This window comes from Rhinolophus sinicus, linkage group LG03 (assembly GCF_036562045.2).
Source record: "Rhinolophus sinicus isolate RSC01 linkage group LG03, ASM3656204v1, whole genome shotgun sequence".
NCBI lineage: Eukaryota > Metazoa > Chordata > Mammalia > Chiroptera > Rhinolophidae > Rhinolophus > Rhinolophus sinicus.
The window spans coordinates 53,017,007-53,037,141 of record NC_133753.1 but is presented as its reverse complement, the minus strand read 5'-3'; the positions used below and the strand labels follow the sequence as shown (position 1 = coordinate 53,037,141).

Genomic DNA, 20,135 nt, shown 5'->3' with positions numbered 1-20,135 from the left:
TAGGCTCTGCTCATCTTTTAAAACTTTTAAATCTTTGTCTCATTTTCTGATTGGGAAATAACTTCTATTGATCTATCTTTAAGTTCAACTAATCTTTCCTCTTCATTTCCATTCTGCTGTTAATTCCACCCAAGAATTTTAATTTGAAATGTTACATTCTTTAGTTCTAGAATATTCATTTTTTGTGGTTTCTATTTCATTCCTGAGATTTCCAATCTTTTGATTTATTGTGAGTATATTTTCCTTTCTTTTTTTAAAAAAATGTTTACTGGGGAATATTGGGGAAAAATGTGTTTTTCAGCTCCAAGTCAAGTAGTTGTTTTCAATTAGTTGTGGTGGGCACTGCTCAGCTCCAAGTCAAGTCATTGTTTTCAATCTAGTTGTGGAGTGCACAGCTCACTGGCCTGTGTGGGAATTGAACCAGCGTCCTTGGTGTTATGAGCATTGCGCTCTAACCAACTGAGCCAATTGGCCACCCGTCAGCATACTTTCTTTTCTCTATTGAGAATGTGTTCCATTTTCCTGGTTTTTAAAGATCTTATAATATTGTATTATATCCTGAACATTATAAATGTTAATTGTGGATATCGGATTATGCAGTTTTTCTCTGGTGAGTGTTTGTTTGTCTGTTTTATTTTATCATGCAATTAATTATCTCATTTGGACAAGAACCAAAAATCCTCTTTCTTGGGCAGTAACTCTGATCTCTGTTCATATCTTTTATCCTTAGCTGAGTTGCTCTGAATCTGCTATCATATGTGTGATTCAGGGTCAGCAACAGATGTCAGGAGACTAGTTTGGAAATCTACTCCCCAGTTCTATTTCTTCCCCACCATTGCCATATTTTTTTCAGATTAAGTTTTCTGGTTTCCCAGACCATGAAGACTATAATTTTTCCAGGTGCTGACTCCACTTGGCCTCACACTAATTCATAAAATTGAGAACTCAGTATAGTCCCAACCTCCACACATGGACTCCCCACTCGACTTTGCCTGCTCTATTCATTTTCCACTGCCATCAGGTTGCTGCTTTTTAGATTATGTTCAGAGTTTATGGTTGTTATCTGCTAAAGGATTAGTCTGTTAGAATTTTATCAATGTCAAGAAGCAGAATGTATAAATGTATCTCATAACTACCACTCCGAGTTGTACCTTTGTTTGTTTAATTTCACAAGTTCAATAATTCAGGTATCAAGAAATTTAATACACCACCAACTGGAAATATTATTGTTCTACTCTGCACAACAATTTACTAATAATATTACTCAATTTTCCATCCAACCAAAATTTAGAAAAAAATTCATTAAGAAGTGCAAAGTTTTAAAATTACAACCCAAATTAATATACTTACCTAGCTCCCAAGATATCCTTCTTGGCAAGGCCTATTCCAGCTATAACTTTCACCCTCACAATTCGGGAATTTTCCTAAAATACAAAAATGTGTATTTTATTTTCATGTAATTTACACCTTATCTAAGACATATACCTTTAAGTATATATATCAAATAAAGTAATCGGGATATTAAAATTAATTGGAGGAATCTTTTTCAAGAATTAATTTCATTAAGGGAATCCCTGCCTATCCTGGAAGCTTGGTGGATCACCAGCGTGGCACAGCTGGGAAAGCTGAGCAAAGAGCAGATTCACAACACTGGTGCATGCCAGCCCTGAGCAGGCGGAGCAGCTTCAGGGACCCACAGGGCTGTGTCTGGGTCCCAACACACCAGGAGCAGCAGAAGCCTCTCATGAGTGGCACACAATTTCTACTGAAAATATAGGATATAGGACTTCTGATCAAGATGGCAGAGTAGGTAAATGCCATGCTCACCTCCTCCCACAACATCAAAATTACAATTAAATTACAGAACATCCACCCTGGGAAACCACCTGAAGACTAGCTAAACAGAACTCCTATAACTAAGGATACAGAGAAGCAGCCACATCGAGACTGGTAGAAAGAACAAAGATGAGAAATGGGCTGGCCCCACAGCTACATGTGGCAGTTAAGAATCAGGAGAGATATCTTGGCTGCATGGCTGTGGAGGCCCCACTGAGGAGCAAGGAGCCCCAGCCCCTCACTGAGCTCCCCAGAAAACCAGTGCCAGGAAGAGGAGTTCCCACAACATCTGGCTGTGAAAATCAGTGGGGATTGGGATTGCATCTGGTGAGACAGAGGGCTGCTACAGACCCAGGCATCTTCTTAAAAGTCCTGAGCACAGACTCACTCACTCACAAGCACTCGCCCCACGTTCCAGAGAAGGAACAGCACCTCAAAAAGCACCAGGGATATAATGGGAAGAACTGAATTGTCTGGCTTCAGGGCAAGGGCTGGAGGGGGTCAGCCCTGGGACTAAAGTGCCAGCAGGCACCAATGTTCCTTTGTTGACCCTTTCCCACCACAGCCTGCATGCAGGCACCAAACCTGACTCTGCTTTAACCTGGCTAACACAGCTCTCAACCCACCCTGGTGATTCCCTGAGACTCCACCCTACCCAATTCACACACCCAGCCCATACCTGTTTCAGAGGCTAATCCACATAAGCAGAGACCCACATTACGGACTTTCCTAAAATTTCTCAAAGGTTCACAAACCCCAAACAGCAGCTAGCCTCAGCATACCCCGTACGTCTTGCTAAGCAGCACTCCACCTGGCACTCAGTGACAACTGACCTCAGTTCATAGCATTATCTCCCCCAGGCACCTCCAAATCCAACACAGGGAGCAACCAACAGCAGATCAGTTTGTAGCTCCTGCCAGGTGGCCCCAGCCAGGCACAGGTAGGAACTGACTTTGACCTGCACCAAAGCCCCTCCAAAGAGGCCCCAGAACCAACATACCCGGTGACTCGCTTTCAACCACACCAGAGTACCACCCAGTTAGCACCACAAATGACACACCCAAAGAGTGCACTCAGCACGCACCAGAGCCTTTCTAAAGTGAATCCCACTTCCTGGGGTCAGCCCTGCCCCCACAGCCCTTCTTGTCCACTGCAGTCATGGCCAGTCCTCACAGCCAGTCAGCTTGGGGGTCAATCCCACCCACTAACATGTCAACAGCAATCAAAGCTCAACTACAACAGGAGAGCACACACAACTCACACAAGGGACACCCCTGGAGCATCTGGCTCAGGTGACCAAGGAGATTGTGCCACTGGGCCCCAAAGGGCACATACTACATAAAGCCACTCTGCCAAGACTGGGAGATGTAGCAGCCCTACCTAATACATAGAAACAAACACAGAGAGGCAGTGAAATGGAAGAGACAAAGAAACATGTTCCAAATGAAAGAACAAGAAAAACTCCAGAAAAAGAACTAAACAAAATGAAGGCAAGCTCTCTATCAGATGCAAAGTTCAAAACACTTGTTATAAAGATGATCAAAGAACTTAGGGGAAGAATAGGTGAACTCAGTGAGAACCTTAACAAAGAGATAGGAAACATAAAAAGGGAGATAGAAAACAAAAGAAAGCACCAGTAAGAAATGAAGAATACAATAACTGAAATGAAGACTACATTAGGTGGCATGGAATCAACATCAGATTAGATGAAGCAGAGGATTAAATCAGCAATTTGGAAAACAAAGTAATGGAAAACACCCAAACAGAATAGCAAAAAGAAAAAAGAATTCAAAAAAATGAGGATACTTTAAAGGACCTCTGGAACAACAACAAGTGTACCAACATTCACATCATAGGGGTACCAGGAGAAGACAGAGACCAAGGAATGAAAACCTATTTGAAGAAATAATGACAGAAAAAATCCCTAACCTGGTGAAGGAAATAGACATACGCATATAAGCCCAGGTTGCACAGGGAGTCCCAAACAGGATGAACCCAAAGAGGCCCATACCAAGACACATCATAATTAAAATGACAAAGGTTAAAGACAAAGAGAGAATCTTAAAGACAGCAAGAGAAAAGAAGTTAGTTACCTACAAGGGAGCTCCCATAAGACTTTCAGCTGATTTCTAAATAGAAACTTTGCAGGCCAGAAGGTATTGGCACGAAATATTCAAAGTGATGAAAAGCAAGGACCTACAACCAGGATTACTCTACCTAGCAAAGCTATCATTTAGAATCAAAGGACAGATAAAGAGCTTCCCAAACAAGAGAAAGCTAAAAGAGTTCATCAACACAACAGTATTACAAGAAATGTTAAAGGGACTTCTTTAAGACAAAGAAAAAAAAGACCAAAACTATGAATAATAAAATGGCAATAACTACATATTTACTAACAATTACTTTAAATGTAAATGGATTTAATGCTCCAATCAAAAGACAAATGGATAAAGAAGATGTGGTACATATATGAGTATACAATGGAATATTATTCAGCCTTTAAAAAGAATGAAATCTTTCCATTTGTGACAACATGGATGGACCTAGAGGATATTATGCTAAGTGAAATAAATCAGACTGAGAAAGACAACTACCATATGATTTCACTTATATGTGGAATCTAACAAATAAAACAAACAAGCCAGAACAAACACATAGATACAGAGAAAAAACTGATGACTGTCAAATGGGAGGAGGGTGTGGGGGTAAAACAGGCTAAGGGATTAAGCAAAAATTGGCAGTTACAAAACAGTCATGGGGATGTAAAGTATAGCATAAGGAATATAGTCAATAATATATATATACAGTAATAACTATATATGGTGTCTGTCAGGTGAGTACAAGACCTATCGCGGGACTCACTTTGTAAGTTACATAAATGTCTAAATACTATGCTGTACATTTGAAACTAAAATAATACTGAATGTCAACTGTAATTGAAAAAATTTTTTAAAGTTTTTTAAGAGCCAAAAAAATGAGGATATTGGTTTCCATTGTATTTTTAAAACTGTTATTTTTGTATATATTAAAACTAATGACCCTATATTAAAAAAGAATTAATTTGATTAAAATCTATATAAAAAAATGAAAACTCTATTATTTGTAGATGACTTGATTTCCACAAAGTAAAAAAAAGTCAGATTATTACATTGAGTAAGAATTTATCATTTCTTTATTTTTGTATGTATTAAAATGTCTGTATATGTTATTTTTGTACACATTAAAACTAATGATCCTATATTAAAGAATTAGATTAAAATCTATATAAGAAAAAATAAAAACTATATTGTTATTTGTAGATGACTTGATTTCCACAAAGTAAAAAAAAAAGTTAATTATATTAAGAATTTATAATTTCTTCCAAGAAAATTTACAGCCAAGTTATTAGAAGTAATATGAATTTGTCATTATTGCTATGTACATAATAACACAAAATCAAAGTTCATAATCATTTGTAATAATTATTTAGGAAGGTAATTATTTTTAAAATCCTATTCAATAGATTACATATTAAATAAAACTATAATGTATTGATATTATAATGTATCAAATATTAAATTTCTTGGGTATCATGATAGTATTATGAGGTTTTATATAAAAGTGTCTCAGTTTTAAAAGATACATATTGAAATATTTTAGGGATAAAGTGTGGTAAGTCTTCAACTTACTCTTAAATGGCTCAGCAAATAAAAAGTTGAGTGTGTTTGTGTGTTTGTGTGTGTAAATAAAAGGGATAAGCAAAATGTTACCAATTTGTGGATCTAGCTTATGGGTATACAGGTGATTATTACACTAATTTTTAAAAAAATATTTTTTATTAGTTTCAGGTGTACAGAACAACACAGTGATCAGACATTTACATAACTCACAAAGTGATGACCCCAACAAGTCTGACCCCACCAGACACTGTACATAGTTATTAAAACATTAATGACTATATTCCCCATGCTGCACTACTCATTCCTGTGACTATTTTTAAAACTATAGTAGACATTCAATATTATTTTGTATTAGTTTCAGGTTTACAGCATAGTGGTCAGACAGCTATATAATTTATGAAGTGATCCCCTCAATAAATCTACCACCCATCTGACACCATACAGAATGTTTGCAATATTATGGATTATATCCCCCATACTGTATTTTACATCCCCATGACTCTCCTGTAACTATTAATGAGCATGTCTTAATCACTTCACTTTTCTCACCCAGCCTCCTAACCCCTCTCCCACCTAGTAACCATCAGTTTGTTCTCTGTATCTGTGGGTCTGTTTCTGTTTTGTTTGTTCATTTATTTTTGTTCATTAGATACCACATATAAGTCAAATCATATCGTATTTCTCAGTCTGACTTATTTCACTAAGCATAATACTCTCTAGATCAATCCATGTCACACATTATACTGCTTTTTTAACTGTCCTATAGATTTGAAATTTTCAAAATTAAAAAGTAGGTAAGAAAATATTATAATACAGAATGCTTATTTAAAAAAATTCCCACATAAGCAAAACTCTTAGACACAGAGAAATAAAATTAATAAAATACATTTAAAAACCTTTATGGATAAAATTATAAAAATTATTGAAGAACATAAAGAAGATTTAAATGAAGAAAGTCACTATGTTCATATATGGAAATAAAACTATTGTCTGTTTTTCCAATGTAACCTATAAATTAAATTAAATTCTAACTCCCCCTTTGAATTTTTAATGGATCTTAACAAACGATTCTGAAATTCATACGGATGAGTAAAGAAGTAAATAATAATATTCAATCACTATCTTATACTACATATAAGAACAAATGCCAGATTCATTAAAGTCTAAAAGTGAAAAAGAAAACTTTTAAAGTTTTATAAGAAATTTAAGAATATTTCTGTGACATTGAGGTAGGAAAAGGTTAAAAATATAAACCCTAATTCAAAAAGTTGTTAGATTTGACATTAAAATTATATACCTTTTGTATGAGAAAAGATGCCAAGAGCAAAATGAAAAGTCAAGGGGACAGACAGGGAGAAAGTATCTAAAATATGTACCATTGACAAATTATAATTATCCAGAATATATAAACAACTCCTAAAAACCAAGAAGTGAAATATGAACAACCTAATACAAGGAATCAATAGAAAATGTCCAATAAACACATGAAAAGATCCTCAATCTCACCAGTAATCAGAGAACTCTAATCCATTGTTGGTGGAATTGTAAATCAAAGAATCATTTTGAAGAGATATTTGACAATATTTATTAAAGTTTGAAATCAATAACCAGGAATTTCACTTTTAGATATATTCCCCAGATAAAGTCTCACTCATGTATTCAAGGAGATAAGCACAAGAGAATTCACAGTAGCATTTATAAGATCAAAAATCAAAAATATGAAATAAATGTTGCCCAACAGTATCAACTTAACTGATTTTATTCTAAAATTATCCCACCTCAAATGGTCACATTCCCTTCTGAGGAAGTCTGATTGGAGAAAATATACATATCATAGAGTATTTATTCATTCTTCTTCCATTTCTATATATGTATAACCACCCCTGTTCCTGGAGGTTTCACCTAATAAATATGATAATTGAAATATTGTATTAGCTCCAAAAGTCAGATGATAAATTCAGGTAACACAAAAATCAGTGATTAGAGATGCTAGATAAAATAAAACTTTCCTCCACCACCAAATAAAACTAAATACATAGGTGATTTTGCAAGCAAGAAGGGAAGTCCTCAGGTATCAAAAATAAAGTCAGAATTGAAAACCAGAAAGGAAAACAAATAAACTGAAATTTCAGTTTTTTGCGGGGACTGAGTCCCAAAAATCAGAAAAGATTTACATATTACATTTTTTTTTCCTGGAAAGTTACTGAATAAATAGACCCATTAAAATATTCTATGGGGGCGGGGAGGAAATTATTTGGCCCCAAAAGCCAAATTCTCACCATATCAGTTGACTGGGAAGTGGCTATACTTTATTAAACAGGTAGTAATCTCCAAGACTGAATTGTGAAAATTAGAAATCTTTTCTGTGATGACTTAATTAATAACACAAACTTTTTCAAGTGATAAAAGTGTAATCAAAAGTGCTATCGGCAAATAATAAATGTTATTTGGTACTCTTACCTTTTCTAAACACAGACAAATTTTTATAATTTGTATACGAATTTAACTAAGGAAAGAGATTATCATACCTCTTTAAGAAAATTAATACATATGTATGGAGCGTCTACGGAAACTATCCCCCAGAAGTCTCCTGGAGAAAAATGCAACAAGCATTAATTAAAAACAATTCCAGGAAATGATAAATTACCCACTGGCACAGACACATTTAATTTTTTCCGTGTATTTCCCCCAAATCGAAACTAGTTATATTAGATGCTATGGTTAACTGATGTGAAGCTATACTGATTTAAGATTTTTAAAATAAGATTAAATAAGAAATGCTATTTATTTTCATATTTGCATTCATTTAACTTTATTTTATAAATTTAGGCTAGAAAATCGTCAAATCTGGTCTTTTAATCACATCCATACGCAGACGTCACATCTCACATCATCTTTGAAAATGAAGACGAGCATTAGGAATAGAGACAGTGGAAATGTAAGGGCTGTATGCGATGCCAGAGGGGTAGTAGATGGGGGCAGGGGGTTGTCACTGTGTGAGAGATATAAATGATAAATGTCTAACTATTACATTGTTTTGTACACCTGAAACTAATAAAATAAAAAAAAGAAAGAAAATGAAGAGAAGCATAAAAGCTCCAACTACAGACCAGACTCTTGAATAATTTTAGACTTATGATACTAAAAATACTATTAAGAGATATCTGGATAGTGCTCAAATGAGTAAAAAAGAAACAAAAATTAAACATCTTTTCCTTACTCAAAACAAGGACAGTAACCTCAAATAGATCATGGCTCTTTACTAAAGCTGGAATCTTCCCCTTTCACTCATAAGATAGCTTTATTGATTTCTGAAAAGTGAAATGGAAGAGTTGCAAATTATAGGCAAAGATATGTGGCTTTCCTCAATGACAGGAAAGAACAAACTGCTAATGCATCATCTATATCGGAGGCTTTAGTAATTAAAAGCAGCTTCCTAGGGCTGAAATTTTCTCCACAATTCACAAACAGCTACTTACTGCTCCTCAATCTTCTGTCAAACTCCCCACCTCTTCCACCCCTCCACCCCTCAAAAAAACCAGGAATAGGAAATGTAGAGCTTAGGTCTTTCCGTCTCTCACAGGTCTTGGGAGACTTTTTGTTACTCTTTTCATCCTTCTCCCATCCTGCACCCCTCACTTGTATCCCTGTTTACTTACCCCTGAGTTTTTATACAAGCTAGCTTCCCTCTGCCTGGGCTATTCTTCCCCGGCCCCTAAACACTTCATAGTTAAAGTCCTATAGCATCTAAGCAGGTTCCTTTGAAACCATTAAAAATGTAATTGTTAATATTATTTAATGACAGAAAATAATTATAATGTTAATTGGAAAAATCAGGATGGAAAACGATCTCTAGTCTGTGATAACTGTAAAAACATGTATGCAGATGGATAAAGATGAGAAGGAAACATGCAACAATGAAAATAGCTGTTAAAATAATGACATGATGGTTTTTGTTTTACTTTTTAAACTTTTTATAAATTTTAAATTATCTTTTTTCTTAAAAAAAGTTCTGTGATTTCTTTAAAGTCCAAATGCCATCTTTTCTAAAAGCCTTAACGTGACTCTTCCCTTCTCATTGTTACAGGCTCATTTACATAGCATCTATCACACACAGTCTTGTAGCTGAGGCAATGAACTCTGTGTCTTTCTCCACTATTAAAATTGTGAGATTTTTGAAGCAAAAAACTTAGCTTTTTTATTATCTCTGTATTCTCTATAGAACCCAGCAGAACACCTAAAACATACTAGGGGCTGACAAACTCTTGATTAACCACAAACCTTTCTGAAGTTCCTGAAAGTAAGAATAAGGCATCTTATCAAAAGCAAGGGAAAGTTTGCATAAACAATAATCCAAGAACACTGGCTGCTAGATCTACATCCATCAGAGAATTGGAAGACTTCTCTCTAAGGAAACTGAGTGGTCCAAGGTAGGGGAAAAACCAAACGTTATACATACTTATATGTGAGAGTCCCATAGTGAAATGGTGGGTTCAGACAACTGAAATATTCCAGTCAGTAGGACTTGACTATTCATACAGAGGATCTATGTCAGCAAATGAGGGAATCAATAAGGAAAGAAGAAAACAAGAGATTAAAGAGACAGTGGATCTAACACAGAAAAGAGATCAAGAGAATTCTCACAATGATGGCAAGTGAAAGCCTGCAGACGATGGTGAAGAGTGCAAGCAGTTCAGATGGAATGCGACATAGCAAGGGGCTGTCTCCAACAAGACTAAGGAAAAAGGAATGGATAGCATTTGAGAAATATATATCTATATATTTATATATATTTTTTACGACATTGAATGATTTTAAAACTCCGTCAGTTTGCAAGTAATTTGTGATAGGTGTACAGAAAACTAAAGCAAAAAAGTGCAATAAATAACTATAAACATGGTACAATGGTTCAGATGTGAACAAGAACTAATATATTTACATAGTATAATAACATAAGCACTGAATATTTACTTAACAAAAAAATTGCAATGGTGGGAGGGATGTGTATGTCTCTACCTTTTTTTTTCTTTCAACATATGCTATATAATTTCTGGTGACCATATTTTCCAAAGTAAAAACTGGAACCTATAGATTGACAGTAGTTTTCTTCCTCTGGTGTATAAAGTTACTTGAAAACTTTTATAAAAATATAAATGCTAGGTCACCTTTATTGAAAAATTAATGAAATCAGAACAGTCCTAGCAAAAGTAGAGTATACGATTGCTATATACTTGCTAATCATGGTCAAAGCTCGTCCGGAGTTTTTGACAGTAATAACCATGATAAACTAGGATACTCAGAATCCTTAGATTTAGGAGACAGCAGTGGTTCTCAAAGTGTATTCCCCGGACCAGTAGTACAAGCATCACATGGGAATTTATCAGAAACACAAATTTTCAGGCCCTGTGCCTACTGACTCAGACACTGTGGTGGGGGCCAGTAGTCTGGGTTTTAACAAACTGTCCTGGTGATTCTGATGGACACTAAAGTTGAGAACCACAGGTAAAGAACGTGAGGGTGAGAAAGGGAAGGGCTGTCGTTAACGCAGTTGCAGGAGTATTCCCCACTTAGAAAGGAGGAAGAGCCCAAGGAAACATTCTGGAGTGATGGAAATATGCTATACCTTACCTGGGTTGTTAGTTATACATCTTGGAAAGCATTGTACATCAAATTGTACATTTAAGATCTATGCATTTCACTATTTGTAAAGTTTACTCCTTCCCATCTCTCCCCTAAATAGAAGAAAAGCAACATAAAGGCATTTTCAGACAAAAACAAAAACTGAGAAAGTTCATTACCAGCAAATACTCACTGAAAGAAATTGTAGAGGATGTACTTCAGGCAGAAAAAAAATGATCCCAGATGGAAAGCTAGAGATTCAAGAAGAAACGAAGAAATAACAAGCAAAGACAATGTTAAATCCATGATGAACAAACATTATAAGGAAACAATGTCGATGATGACAATGTGTAAGTATGCCTGTGCAAACATTTAGTTGTGTTTCCATGCCACTTGGGATCCAATTTAAAATCCTTAATAACTGGCCTTCAGGCCCTGACCAGGCTTTGCTCTCCTCGCCTCTCCAGGTTCATCTCCTAACACCGTCCCTCTTGCTCTACCGCCCTAGCCTTCTTTATGTTCTTCTTCATCTCATCTTTTACATGAACGGTTCTATTTGTCTGGAAAGTCTTTTGCCCCTTCTTCACCTGGCTAATTCCTATTCATCCTCAGTTTCAGTTCAAAGGTGACTTCCTCATACTCTTTCCCCTCCTCCATACATGAGTAATTCATTTTTTTTTCTTTCATCTTACACTCCTTTTCCTTCATAACATTTATAAAACATTGCTGTCTGATTACACATTTAATATCCCTCTCTCACTCTGGGCTATTAGTAAAGTTTGTTGCCCATCATTATAACGTTATAGCTTGACCCAGATGCCTTACACAGCGAGTGTTCAACAAATATTTGTTGAGCAAATACAGAATTCAATTACTTCAGAAGTCCACCTAAAATCTATTAAAAACAAACAAACAAACAAACCAAAAAAAACCCAGAAGATATGGAAGTAAGAACATAAGAACAGCTACAAGTTTAAGTTTGTACATGTTCTATTCATTATCTTCCTGAGAAAGAATCTCTTCTGTTAGCGGGAGATACCACTTATCAACTACTGCAAGACCGTTGCAATGATTGCAGCTAAAATTTGGGAACATATAACCTGCTGCCTGGCATATAGCAGGCCTTCAGTTAATTGCAGCTGTGATGTATTTAGGTTGAGTCTTCTATCCTGAAGGGGAATGTTTTTATTAAAGCATCTTTATGCACTGACATGACTGTTCATATTACTCTCTTTATTGCCCCAACACATTTCACATTGGTGGAAGCCATACATTTGGGTCAGGCTATGAGGTTATAATGTTGGGCTACGACATTTTTATTCCTCAAGACTTTCAGAAAGGTCTTATCAAAACCTTTTCATTTGTTTGTACTGTGTCTTTCTCCCTGCATTTATCTCCAGACTTCTCCTACCCTCTCCATTCATTTATCCTCTTAAAACTGTGATAGGATTGGCAAGGGAGCTGGACTAAATAGAAGCTTCAAGGAGGGAGAGATCAGTAACACCGATTGCCATACAGCTCAGTAGAACAGTGGGGTGTGTGATTCAAATCAGCAATCTTACATGTCTCCAAGCACTGTAGAATATTCCGAATACCAAATATACCTAGCTAGTAGATGGGAAAATTAGCTGATTTAAATATCCTGCTCTGACAGAATACCTATGTCAGATGAGTGACATAGGACCAGAATTCCTTAGCAAGTGACAGGACCAGAATTCCAACCTAGTTAAGTTCCATTTTCTATACCCCTGTTTATCCTGAATGATTTATGTGGTGCCTTCAAGATTCTATTCCTATGTGATATAGGAATTCCTAATATTTATATTACATATAAAACCTCTCCTCATCTTCTCTTGGGGGTGCAGAGGAGTCGATGGCAAGCCCATCTGAGGCAGAGCTTAGGGGCAAGGGGCAGTTTCCTGGAGGTACATGGCCAGCATACTCACCAGCATGGGACACAGAAGAGAGGCGATACAATAGCAAGTACTGCCAGTGTAGCTGAAAGTGGGGTGCACAAGTGGCAGACAAAGGAGATGCCTGCATGGTTAGAAAATTAGTGACACCAAAAACATAAGTACATGGATTAAGCACATAAGTAAATTTAATGAGGATAATGAAAGTCAGGATTTTCACTGTTAGAGGAGGTACTTATGGCTAGAAAGAACCCTGAGATTAGATTTGGAGAAACCTGTATGAATTAATGATTTTAAAATATCTGTACAGAGATATAGAAATAGCTGTGTATGTGTGTACTTATATATGTATACGTGTGCAGTACACACACACACACACACACACTCTCTGTTTCCTGAGATGGTTGAAGAACTAAGACATGCAGTAGCAATGAGCACACTGAACACCCAGATCTTGGCTTCTAAAATATTTTCTGCTAACTGGAACCAGTGCTCCTAAGAGAAATGGCTGATTCAAGACAGCGCTGGGCCAGGCAAAATACAAGAGGATATTAGAATATCTTCTGCCAGAAAGTAACGCAGTATTCAAAGAATGATGGGGACTTGTCACAATGACCTAGGAACCTCCTTGAAAGGACGTCCACTGGCCAAACTGGGATAATTTGAGCAACAAAATATTTAATGACAGTAATTAATAATAAGCCACTGAATATGGTGGGATTCTACAAGTCCATGCTGATATAAGTAAACAAATGAATAAATAAATGAAGGATAAAGGGAAAGCTCTTCTTACATAGAATGCCAACTGATAAAGATGGAAGTAAAAAACAGTGGTGTTTAATTCTGGTGGAAGTCATCAATGGATGCTAAAACAAGTGGATGGAGATCTGATGAATGAGGGATAGAACATTGGCATAATCTCTGAATATGTCACCACAAAATACTAACCAATGGGTCAAATATACAGTGATGGAAGGAGAAGTGACTCTGGGTGGGGAACACATAATGTGAGATATAGATGATGTATTACAGAATTGTACACCTGAAACCTATGTAACTTTACTAACAATTGTCACCCCAATAAACTTTAATTTAAAAAAAACACAACAACAAAAATACTAACCGATTATCAAGGGGAAAATGGTGACATTGCGAAGAAGAAACCCAGCAGACACCAAAATGACAAGTGATCAAGGTGATCATCGACAAGTCCACATCATCAATGAGACAAGTCAACAACATGAACCCCCTGAGGCGATTGATGCACTGCAAAGAACACAGTATCATCTCTGTGATTCCTGCTGACAAAGCATGACCTTGACATGGTCATGAGGAAACAGTAAACACACCCCCGTTGAGGGACATCCTACAGGTTGTACAGACTGTACTCCGTAAAACTGCCAAGGTTAAGAAAGACTGAGGAACTCATACAGATAAACTGCAAGGACATGACAAGTACCATATGCTCCTAAATGGGATTTGGGACCAGAAACGAAAAAGAGAATGAGAACATTTGTCAAAGACTGAATGGGACCTACGGATTAGATGGTGGTGTTGCATCAATGTTGATTGCCTGGTTTGGAGGGTCAGATGGCTGTTATGGAGGAAAGTGTTCTTGTTTTAGGTAAATATATTAGACTATTTAGAGGTGATGGGGCATTGTATCTGCCGCTTGCCTTCATATGGTTCAGGAAAAGATTAATGAAAATGGCAAAAAATAAAAGGGAGTTATGGAGCAACTGTGAAATGTCAGCAATTGGAGAATCTGAATGAGGAGGACTTGGATGCTTCATATTACACTTCCAAATTTTCTGTTGGTTTGAAATAATGAAAAAGCAAATTATTAAAAAGTAAACTATCCACTTCTTTGGTCTCATGGAAATAATGAAAAATACTTTAGAATGATGCTGAAATTAAAGAGTTGCAAAAAAAGCAGTAATGGCAAAAGTGATACATGAAAAACTGGGCTAAATTATACTAATGCAGCTACTGCTTAAACTGTACTTCTCCTCCTTTGTGTGCAGTGAATAAAGGTTTGGGAATGTTGTTCCCAGGCTTAATGTAATACCAGGGCAGGCAGGGTCTGCTTCTGCTCAGCATTTGTGGGCCTAGAATTGTCAGGACATACAGTTCTTAGCTATCCTGTTGCATATGCATTGTCGTAGCTGACACCATCAAAGACACCCATTCTTCTGTACAGGCAAATTGTGAAGTGGAGACTCTCAGCTCTCCTCTTTGTTTCTTTCCCTCTTTTCCTTATTTCAGTTATAGGAAATAGAAATCAATCGATGTTTTAGGAAGAAAGAAGTTAATACAGGGAACTAGGTGCTTACAAAATCGTTGGAAGAGCTGGAGGGGCAGGCTATATAGGCTGGGCCGTAAGAGGGGCTGAAAACACTGCAGTTCTGGCCCACCTAGGAAACCGCCACCTCTGCCCATTAGAAAGGTAGGTAATCAGAAGCTACTACCAGACCTGTTGACTTTAAAACATACACAATCGAGACATCAGGAAGCCACCTCCCCCACTACTACTTGCAACTTCCTATCAATACCCACAAGTTACCAGATACTGGAACACTTTTGCAGAAAAACTCGGTGTCTACAAGACTATGTTTGTCAGCAGAAAAAAGCCAAAGAAACAAGAAGTTAGCTCTATTCATTTCCACCTTCCAAATCTCAAGTAACTACACCTAATTGGGAAACCTATTTCACAACCCAGTTCCAGAATGCTAAGTGCAAAACAGTTTGGGAAACACGGTTTAGCTTTCCAGCCTCTGCGTAACAGGGAAGTCCACTGAAATGAAACTGGAAAGGATGCTGATTTCCAGTCCCCACATCTACCACACTCCTCCTCAACAAGAGGGAGTTATTTTCTACTGTTAATCCTAGGAGACTGTCAGAGCAAATTTGGTATAAATTATATTATGCTATTTGCTTAGTTCGTTATGCTTTAGGGCAAAATTCTGCACATGGAGCCAGGACCATCTCTTACTGAAAGACACTCACATGTAAAAGAGCTAAAACTCACTGAAAAGTGTGTGTGTGGGGGTACTACGATCGAAATGCCAGCAGACTTCAATACTGATGTAATCATACAGTGAGAGGCAGTGGCTATCCAGTATATACTGGTTAAGTTACAATTTTCTATCTTCCATCCTATGTCTATTCATCTTTCTCCTTGTTTCAATTTCAAATTTAAAAGAATCATCTCTTTGTACTGTAATAAAAAAAAAAAGGTACCTTACTTTTAATCAACAGCAGAGGGCTGCCTATTTCCAGACTAGTCTGAGTTTTAGAAAATGACATAGCTGCAATGTTTTTAAATTTAAAAAAATAGGGAGAGGGAAGCGTTTATAAGCCCTCTTTTACTTTTGTGATGGACCAGAATATAAATGGCAAATGAGTGATGAGATGGCAACCTCCACCAGATTTTTGTCTTTCCCAACAGATTGTGGGCTCCTCATAAAACAGGTGAAGACTGTTTTTTCTCTCTGTATCCCTGGTGCCTAGCATACCACGTGAAACAGAACAGTTGATAAATGTTGAATGAATAACCTAAATTACAATGGAAGAAGTAGAAGACAACACTTCATCATCATGTCGCTTATCTTCCTGTCTCACTCTCTTCCCCAATGTGGACAAAGTGGATGAAGGGAACTAGAAGGAAATTTGAGTCATCGGACTGACAAGCAGACCCGCAACATGTGAACAGAGTGGGCCCCATGCCATTAAACTTCCCAGAAGTACAAGTCCTTCAGCAAATTCAGGAAAACCTCATTTCAAAGGGTGAAGTGTCTGGCCTTTAGCCCAGCTGGCTTAACGACCACCCACTAACTGCCATAAGTCGTTTCATTTCAGCTGGGTAGAGGGGTGATGTGAGAAGCAGATAACTGAAAACACAGATCCTGTACCAAGAGGGAGAGAACAGACAGTGAATGATACCTTTGGCAACATCCTATGATCAATTGGCTCTGCTGGAAGGTAGAGAGATGAGAATTCTGGAATAGCAGGGCCTACCCCCGAATAACAAATAACAACAACAACATAGAAAGAAAGTCCAAGGCCAGTCTGATGAGGTTGGATGCCAGCTTGAGGTTATCTGTGTTGGGCAGCTTATTGTAGCAAGGAGACTTGACTAATAAGAAAACTATAAAGCTATCATTGGTTCAACACTGCATTGCTTTCCTCTGATCTCTTCTACAGAACATTAGCTGGATATTATCTTTAGCTATAACATATTGACTGTTGTTTCCGAGGGACTACCAAGCTGCCACCATGTGTCCACCACCACTTTGCTTCTCTTCTGGTAGCAATAACTAAGAAATTTAAGTCTAATCGCATCGCATAATCATTCTCAAAACACTGTCAGATAACTTGCCTGCATGAACAAGTTTGCCCACTGTTTATAAACAAAGAACTTGCATGAAAAATGTAAAAGACTTTTTTTTTTGCAAAAGATGTTTTAAGATACCAAGTTACTAAGAGAAGGCACTATTACAATACTGTTAGAAGATACCTAAGCAATTAGGATAAAGGATTTACAGTTAAGTGGATCCAATCTTGATAACAGATACATGTGACAGCTTATCAACAGTAATGTTTAAATTTAATGTTTTTTCTCCAAACAGAACTAGTCACTGTTAGACTAGATAGCCTTTCCATCTCCCACCCACTCCCATTTTTCAGACAATCACCAAGAACATAGGGAATCCGCATCTCATTTAAAACAGAACAACTCTTTCCAAATGGCCTTATTTTTAACAAGCATAAGGCATAACCAGCATAAATTATTTAACTGAAAAGAGTTCTGCCTCTCAAATCACAGAACTTAATTTTCAAGGTGAACAGCTGTGGGAAGTTCTTTAAAGTATTTATACTTTTTCAGCTTTATTTTTTAAATATCAATATATACCAGTGAAAGATAGCACGAATTTTCCACACTTGATACTTGTTGCTAAATATGAGGAGGAAAATCTATCTGCCTGCTTTCCCATCCCCGTCTCCAGTTAGGGAGTTACAAAGGATTGCACATAAAAAAAGAAAAAAAAATCTAAACAGCTAATGACAATTCACTTGGAAGTCTTTAGGTCGAAGTCCATAAAGTCCAGTCCAGTGGGCCTGTGGCAGAGCAGCCTAATCTGCTGGGATGCTGAGCTCCAGGGAAATGCACCCCACCCTCCCAGAGCTCACGCACACTTGGCCGGGGGGTGGCAGGAAGGGGATGGCGGGATGATGCGCGTCCCTCCTTGCACTCACGCCGCTCGCTGCCTAGTCTCCTCCCTAACACTTCCTGGAGGAAACTGATAAGGCGGCGGCTCAGGGAGGTGAGGGGTGTGGAGGCAACTGGTTTACGAAGAAAAAGCGGCTCCCGAAAGCCAGCCCCACCCCAGCCCGCGCGCGTCGGATCGCCCCCGCGGCGCCTCGCGCGCTCCCGGGGCTCGCGCAGAGGCAGGAGGGGGCTGACAGCCGACCCCCTGGCCGCCGCCACCTCCTCTAGTTCGGCTGATGGGCAGCACAATGGGAAGCCCGGCCCGCAGCCCCGTGGTCCCCGCACCTCGTCCTCCGGGAGCCCGAACACCTCCACCGCGCAAGTTGCCATTTCTGCACGGTTCCAGCAAACCGGACGCGCTCACCCGCCCAGGGAGTGGGAACTGGAGTGAGGAAGAGGAGAAGAGGGAGGAGGCGGGAGGAGTTGGAGGAAGAGGAGGCGGTGCTCCACCCGCTGCCGCAGCGCCTCCCCCGGCCAGTGGGCGATAGTGGACGAGGAAACGCGGCGGGAACCGGCCAGCTGCGCTTCGGCCGGCGGCGCGCGTGGCGGGGCTCGGGGTTTGGGGAGCGCGCGTGGCGGGAGCGCGCGCGGTGGGGGCGCGCCTCCCGTCCCAGCGCCGGGAGGTTTGGTGGCTGACAGGCCCGCCTTCGGGAGTCGCGCAGTCCCAGGGCTTTGCACCGAGCAAGCGGTGGAGGCCCGCAGAACGTCAGCCCTTCCCCTGGGAAACAAAGCTGCGGTTTTCCTCAGCAACAGGTCACACTGAGATCCGCCCAGAACTCAGCCTCTCGCTAGACACCTGGGATCAGGAGTGCTTCATCTAGCCTCACTGCAAGCTGAAAATCAGATGCTTTCTTGTAGTTTAGGGCTGCGATTCCAATAGAAGCTGGACCTTGATCCTCCCCAGGGAAAGCCCAGCCTGAGCATAACAGCCTGAAGGGATCTCATCAGTCCTGCTCTCAGGATCTGAAATTCTCTCCCTGTGATTTGGAAACACTGCCAATTCATCAGTTATTTCCTGTCATATGGTCTATCTTTAAAGCCTACCAATAACATCCAGGCTCCAGACTTATCCCACTAAACCTGCTTAGCTAAGCCTTGACTTGCAACACCACTGGAAGGTAGCAAAGAAGGGGGAAAAAATAAAATGAACGAGGAGCACCTGTGCCTTGGAATAATTATGCTTGTTTTATAATCATGTCTAATGGGTTTTATATTTCCATAATCACAGGAGGGCCCCCACCAAATAAGCATCCATAAAAGAGAACAGGGAAAATTATAAGCCCTCAGTTACAATATTGTCATTTTTTTTAACAGTTGCAGAAATTTGTAGAACTCCAGGAATCTCAAAGTCTAACTAATTTAAATTTTCCTTAAGGAATCAGAATAAAGAGTTTAAAGTGCTGACAGGTGGGAACAAGACTATAGCCCATATTATTGATTTGTTATATAAGATTTTGTCATCCTTTAATTATGTTTGGCAGGGTCTACTTCATTCATATTATGTATCAGAATTCTGTTAATCCAAATTGTATCATCTATATTAGAACGAGGTAGCAATTAAGTAAACAGTAGTGCAAAATTCCAGAATGGCCAGGAATTATTGGCTTAACTAAATTTAAAAAGCTATCAATACATTAATTCCTTTGTTTTATAAACTCACATACCTGTGTTTTTAAGTGGGTTAGTAGTACAATAATCTGAAAATATTCAGTATGTCCTTTTATTTGGGAATAATACTTTTTCCTAATCTTTCTGATACACATTTTATATTTAATTTTAAATAGGACATTAGTGTTATTTCAAGGCTGAGTTACAAAACAGGTATGGAAACAGCTTGCA

The 20,135-nt window shown here is 38.3% G+C and overlaps 1 protein-coding gene across 4 annotated transcripts in view; it reads right to left on the bottom strand.

Annotated features, from left to right (window-relative positions):
- The window catches only part of NEDD4 (NEDD4 E3 ubiquitin protein ligase), a 113,423-nt gene extending 94,439 nt beyond the window's left edge, over positions 1 to 18,984 (bottom strand). For 2 of the 4 annotated variants that reach the window (XM_019732300.2, XM_074327712.1), the window contains exons 1-2: positions 18,582 to 18,759; positions 1,351 to 1,424 (exon numbers count right to left, since the gene is read on the bottom strand). In XM_019732300.2, the coding sequence (XP_019587859.1) occupies positions 1,351 to 1,424; positions 18,582 to 18,626 (119 nt within the window). In that variant the 5' untranslated portion in view covers positions 18,627 to 18,759. Of the gene's footprint in view, positions 1 to 1,350; positions 1,425 to 10,139; positions 10,166 to 11,307; positions 11,366 to 18,581 lie in introns of those variants that run through there. The other 2 variants (XM_019732304.2, XM_074327713.1) reach the window with 2 other exon arrangements.
- Positions 18,985 to 20,135: the final 1,151 nt, after the last annotated feature.